A 6,518-nucleotide genomic window follows, 5' to 3' on the forward strand; every position below is an offset into this window, starting at 1 on the left:
AATTGTGTTTTTGAGTTTTTTTTCTATCAATTTTTGTTCTTTTTTTCAATCTTCTTTTTTTTTAAATAGATTTAATGAAAGTACCTTAAAAAAGTTAAACGTGATAATATGGAATTTCATATGTCGAATATTTTTAATGAGAAGTATGAAAGATTGAAAACTTTTGAAAGAAAATAAATATTGAAACAAAGGTTGATGGTAAAGAAAAGCTCAAAAATAGAATAGGGTCATTTTGACAAAGCAAGTAAAAATTGGTGACCAAATTTATAATTAAACCTAATTATTATTATTATTATTATTTAATGCCAATTATAATGGGTGACAGCAAAGAAAAGAGTCAAAAAAGATGGATTTCTTACTCGTATCCACAACATTCGTCTTTTTATACATGTAATTATTAATTATTTTCTCTTTCTTCTTCTTCTTCTTCACATACTTTCCCATTAATTCCTATCACAATTTTGCTTATTTCTATTTTCACCTTCTTCTTCACTCTTTTTAATTTCTTTTCATCTCCAAGGTCTATCACTAATTTTCAAGCATCCAGTCAAGGTAATTTTCTTTCATTTGCTTCATTCATGACTATACAATGATTGTTTTTTATTATCAGCTACTGTTATAGCAGCTAGCTTTGTAAGATAGTCAAGGTAATAAGATCTGAAGCAATGGTTTCCTCTAGTGATTATCAACAGTTTTAGATTTCAAGACTGGATGATCAGCAGACATAATCTACTATAGTTAGAAATTAATTCCAAAAGAGCTACCCGGAAGCAATATAATGTTGAAATACCAAAATGTTGAACATTTTACCTCTTAATATTCTGTTGCACACTTGAATGTAGAAAAATCTTTTCTTATTTTCACTCTTCTAATTTTTAAAAAAAATTACCACTCTTCTTCCTCCTTGGGTTTATATACTTTGGGTAGAAGAGGAAGGCGAAATGGGATAGGACCCAGATCGGGTCGGGTTGACATAGGAAATGGGTTGTATGATGATCAAGGTTTTTAGGGTTTTTGCATTGAAGAAGAAGAAAGGTGGAGAAAGAAAAGACAAAGAAAAAAAAAAGAAAAGGTGATTTTTTTTTTCTGAAAAACTGAAATCAGAAAGGAAGGGCTTTGCTTTCTAGGAGATAGTGTATTTTAATGGGATATTATGTATTTGTTATATTGCTCTTTAATTCCTGGGCTGCAATTGCATGCATACATGGATGATGTATGTGAGTTGTGTATCTTTTTTGCTGGATTTTCTATATTGTTTTCCTCCTCCATCTATCTTTTTTTTTTTTTTCATTTTAATTGATTCAATGGGTTTTGTTGATTCAATTAGAATCATTTGATTTTTAATTTGCTGATTCAATGGGTTTATTGATTCAATGAGTAGTAGTATCACTTGATTTATTTGCTTAGTGATTCTTCTCTCATTTTGACCCAACAAAAATTGTCTTCGTGGATGAAAAAAATGGGATAACTTTGCTCGCATTAGGGGTTCACAGGACGAAATTTCAAGTTTAATAGGAGCCAAAACTATTATGGAAGAATTAAAACTAAAAAAAAAAAAAAACTTGAGATTATTTTGAATTATCAGAAGAACCATGGGGAGAGATTGAAAAGTAGAAAAGGAGTTTCATGGATGTGATGACTAGAATTGAATGTGTGAAAGTTACAGCTCAAAATATTTAAACCTCGCCATGCTAGGTCTGGCTAGACAGTCCAAACCCAATTAATGACTGTAGGACATTCCCACTATAAATTATCCAACTACACTTCGTGTAAAAAGACGAAACACAAAAAAGCTAAAAGATAGGAATTCTTCCTAGTAATTCTGCCTTTGTGGAACCTACCTCGGAATTTTTCCTGTTTTTATCTTAACTTTCTTCTTCGTTTAGGCTATTGTACCCACAACATTCTTTCTTCTTCACTGTTTTTAATTTCTTTTGATTTCCAAGGTCTATCACAAAATTTCAAGCATCCAGTCAAGGAAATTTTCTTTCATTTGCTTAATCCGTAACATGCTTTTCTTTGCTTAATTCATGACTTTGCAATGATTGTTTCTGGTTATCTGCTACTCTTAGCAGCTAGCTTTGTAAGACAGTCAACTTCACTGCTTCATTTTCAGTTCTATTCTCTCAACACTTTTCAGCCACTAAGTCAGGTAATAAGATCTGAAGCTATGATTTCCTCCACTGATTATCAACAGTTTTAGATTTTAAGACAAGTTGATCAGCAGACATAATCTACTCTACATTGAAATTAATACAGAAAGAGCTACCCGGAAGCACTATAATGTTGAAATCTCATACTTAACATTTTAACTCTTAATATTCTGTAATGAACTGTTGCACACTTGAATCTAGCATTTTATATACATTAAGAGCTTAATTCTGGTGACCAGAATTTCATCATGTTTCTGTCTGCCACCCATCCATAGCTCCATCTAATAAACGCCATTGCTTGAAACTTGCAATCATGTTTTCCTTTTCATGCTTACACTGACATATCAATACTTCATAAAATATCCAATTCATTCTCTGCTACTGTTATCTATGATTGCATTGCAGGGACATAGCAATGGAGTACGTAGAGCCTGTTGTTGGCATTGCAATTTGTCTCGGCACTCCTGTTTGTAAATATTTGCAATATCACAGAAAGCTGAACGACTATGTGAGAAACTTCAAGAGGATCAGAGATGAGTTGAATTGCAAAATGGAAGATATAGAGCTGCAATTGAAAGCAGAGCTTCTTCGGCCTCTGGGGAAGATACCAAAGAAGGGAGTTGAAAATTGGTTGAAAGATGTGAAAGAGATGATTCGGGAAGCACTACTTGTTGAAAACAAAGTCAGTAACGGGAGATATCTCTGTCGTGCTTGCAACGGGAAGCTGGTTGATGTAAAGACTCGAGAAATGAAGGAATTTCTTGATAAAGCTCCTAAAGCCTCTGAAGGTCTTGCCATGGATGGTCCAAGTGGTGGGTTGCCGCTGCCAACATCAGAACTAGTTGGAGAGGAAGCTGTCAGAAATGAGATTTGGGCATGTTTGATGCAGGAGGAGGTGAGCAAGATTGGAGTTTGGGGGATGGGCGGTGTGGGTAAAACCACTATCATGAAGCACATCCACAATGATCTTTTGAAAGAACAAAGATTCGAAAGGGTAATCTGGGTTACCATATCAAAGGAGTTCAATGTAATGAAGGTACAAGATAATATTGCAAGTGCGTTGAAGGCGAAGGAATACTTAGACAAAGAAGAGGACAAGGTCAGACGAGCAGCAATCTTGTCAGAAATGCTGAAGAACGCAGGAAAGCATGTTCTAATCCTAGATGATGTGTGGGATAAAGTCTCTCTAGAGGAAGTTGGGATCCCCAAGGCAAGTGGCGGCAATGGCTGCAAGTTGGTGTTGACAACTCGTTCGGAGCATGTCTGTAAGTATACGGGTTGTAAGGTGATAAAAGTGAGGCCCCTTTCAGAAGAAGAGGCATTGATACTATTCTTGAGTAAAGTTGGACCTAACATAGTTCAATGTCCAACTATAATGCCAACTCTGAAGCTTGTTGTCAAGGAATGTGCGGGTCTACCTCTTACAATTGTCATGGTAGCTGGTACCATGAAAGGAGAATATAACCCTCGTATTTGGAAAAATGCACTCAAAGATTTGAAAGAGAGAATAGGGAAAGTGGAAGGAGTAGAAGCTGAGGTAATCGAGCGCTTGAAATTCAGTTTCGATCACTTGAAAGATGAGAAAGTAAAAGATTGCTTCTTGTATTGTGCATTATATCCTGAAGATTATGAAATTCATAAGGTTGAACTAATCGAGTGTTGGATTGCTGAGATATTCATAGACGAGATGGACACAAGACAAGAAATGGAAGATAAGGGCCTTACTATTTTGAAAAGGTTGGAAGATAACTGCTTGTTGGAAAATAATACCACTCAATTTGGTTTAAATGGTATAAAGATGCATGATGCAGTGAGAGACATGGCATTGTCGATCACAAGAATGAATCCTCGATATATGATACAAGCAGGTTCGCAATTAGAAGAGTTACCAGAAAAGGGGCAATGGAGTCCGGATATTGAGAAAGTGTCACTTATGTATAACTCCATATCAGAAATTTCCATAGATGTGCTGCCCACAAAATGTCAACTGCTCACAACCTTGTTATTGCAGCATAACCCTATAAAGAAGATTCCATATTCTTTCTTCTTAAACATGCCCTGTCTTTGTGTCCTAAATTTGTCCTATACAGAGATCGAGAGTTTACCAAATTCCATCTCTGAACTAAAGAACCTCACAACATTGTTGCTTTGTGATTGTGAAGAATTAAGAGATCTACCATGTCTTTCGATGCTTCAAGAATTGAAGAAGTTGGATCTAAGTTGGACTAAAATTGAGGAAGTCCCTGAAGGAATGGATATGCTGATAAAGCTAAGATATCTTGATCTTAGAGTGCACACTCTGAAAGAGATACCCGCTGGACTTTTACCAAAACTCGTTCACCTTCAACACTTGGGTTTTTATGAGAACAATGAAAAAACAAGTCTAAAAGCAGAGGAGTTGGAACCATTGATGAAGTTGGAATGCTTTACCGGACGTTTCGAAGATATCAATGAATTCAATAAGTTCATCTCCTCAATGAAACTAAGTAAGAAAAATCTCATCAAGTACCATTTACAGGTGGGCTCATCTTTTATGCTTGCTACAAGAGATAAAACAGTAACAATTGGAGGAGTCCAGAATTGGGAAGGTGAGTCAATTATGCACCCAATTGAAATTCAACAGTTGAATATTTCAAGTTGCAACTATTTGAGAAACTTAGTCGATGATAATTCTTCCTTCAAAAAAGTGATTGGCTTGAGGGTTTGGGTTTGTGAAGGGATAGAGTGTGTTGTTTCCCTGTCCTCTTTTGCCTCTTCTTCCACTCATCCATTTCAAAGCCTCGAGGTGTTAGATCTTGGAGATCTGCCAAAGTTGAGTGCCCTTATTATGAAAGATGCAGGAATTGGTTCAGCAACAACATCAACATCGGCTCCGTCTGCCACCTTTTCCCATCTTAAGGAAATTAGGATATACAAATGCCCAGGTATGAAGACGTTGCTTCCACATTGGTTGCTTCCAAACCTCCAAAGCCTGGAAGAAATACATGTGGGTGCTTGTAGTCAGCTAGTAGAAATATTGGGAGCAGCAACATCAAAAGTTGAAGAAAAAGAGAGTGATGCATTAATCAAATTCCATCTTTCCAAATTGAGAGTATTGAGACTAAATAAGTTACCAAATTTGAAGAGCATATGCAGCAAAAGTGGAGTGATGGTTTGTGATTCTCTCCAAGTTATCAAAGTTTTTGGAGATTGTGATAAACTGAAGAGAATTCCTCCATTTGTTCCCCTTGTTGGCAATGGGCAGCCATTTGTATATGCTCCACCTTCTCTTACAATCACGTCAGACACAGAATGGTGGGAATCGTTGGAGTGGGATGATCATCCAAACTTTAAAAATGTTCTTCAACCCCTTTGGAAGCTTTTAAGGTATCAACCATTTATAGTTTAGTTTATTCGATTTATTTTATAAATCTAATTTCTCCATTTTAATACCATTTCATTAATCCAACTTCTCCAAGTTATCCAACTTATCCAACTTATCCAAGATGCTGGAGACTGTTATAAACTGAAGAGAATTCCTCCATTTGTTCCCCTTGTTGGCAATGGGCAGCCATTTGCATATGCTCCACCTTCTCTTACCATCGGGTCAGAGACAGAATGGTGGGAATGGTTGGAGTGGGATGACCATCCAAACTTTAAAAATGTTCTACAATCCTTTGGAAGCTTTTAAGGTATATGAACCATTTATAGTTTAGTTTATTTTATTTATTTTATAAATCTAATTCCTCCATTTTAATACGATTTCATGTTATATTTTATTTATGTTTGAAGATGATGAGGCCTCCATTGGTGCCAAAGAAGTAGAAGAGAGTAGCAGGGCGGAGGATGGTGCAAAAGAGAGGATAAAAAAGGTGGGAATAAAAGGAATGATGGATGAGGAATTGAGCAGCCACCATAATAATGGACTCCTTTTCCATTGAATCAAATATTATTATGTTCTATTATTTAGAAAATCTTTATATGTTCTTAAACAGAGATGTTTTTAAAATTATTTGTCTTTAAAATTATTAAACTTATTTATTATTCTTCTATCAATCATTTATGCATTTTTTTACTAATGATTCTAATAAAAGTTTTAACATTCAAAAGCATATAAGTTGAAATAAATTTTTTCAATTTTAAAATATGCAACTTAAAAAGGTACTCCATTATTTTCTTAAAATAATATCAAATTATGACTACCTTTAAAGTATAATTGAGTGGATAAATCACACCGTTGGTCATTTTAAACTAACATTATTTCTATTTTGGTCACTCTATAATTGCTCGAATTAGTTGGTCATTTTAAACTAACATTATTTCTATTTTGGTCACTCTATAATTGCTCGAATTAGTCAATGACATTGACATTTTTTTATTTTGGAC

At 35.0% G+C, this 6,518-nt stretch overlaps 1 protein-coding gene across 3 annotated transcripts; it reads left to right on the top strand.

Moving 5' to 3' along the window:
• Nucleotides 1-372: 372 nt before the first annotated feature.
• On the top strand, nt 373-6,169 carry LOC107903575 (disease resistance protein At4g27190). Of its 3 annotated transcripts, none has more exons than XM_016829668.2 (5): nt 382-552; nt 2,073-2,152; nt 2,559-5,519; nt 5,612-5,824; nt 5,925-6,169. In XM_016829668.2, the coding sequence occupies exons 3-4, from the start codon at nt 2,569-2,571 to the stop codon at nt 5,655-5,657; spliced, it is 2,997 nt and encodes a 998-aa protein (XP_016685157.2). In that variant the 5' UTR covers nt 382-552; nt 2,073-2,152; nt 2,559-2,568; the 3' UTR covers nt 5,658-5,824; nt 5,925-6,169. The 3 variants fall into 3 exon arrangements, with proteins under 3 accessions (XP_016685158.2, XP_016685157.2, XP_016685156.2); XM_016829667.2 differs by having other exon boundaries at nt 2,076-2,152; XM_016829669.2 differs by lacking the exon at nt 2,073-2,152 and having other exon boundaries at nt 373-552.
• Nucleotides 6,170-6,518: the final 349 nt, after the last annotated feature.

Source organism: Gossypium hirsutum, chromosome D05 (genome assembly GCF_007990345.1).
Source record: "Gossypium hirsutum isolate 1008001.06 chromosome D05, Gossypium_hirsutum_v2.1, whole genome shotgun sequence".
Taxonomy (NCBI): Eukaryota; Viridiplantae; Streptophyta; class Magnoliopsida; order Malvales; family Malvaceae; genus Gossypium; species Gossypium hirsutum.

Excerpts from the sequence above, each read along its gene's own strand:
- LOC107903575 (XM_016829669.2), top strand. The coding sequence starts at position 2,569 with ATGGAGTACGTAGAGCCTGTTGTTGGCATTGCAATTTGTCTCGGCACT. Across the intron at positions 5,520-5,611 it reads CCCCTTTGGAAGCTTTTAAG|TTATCCAACTTATCCAACTT; the intron begins GTATCAACCATT and ends AACTTCTCCAAG.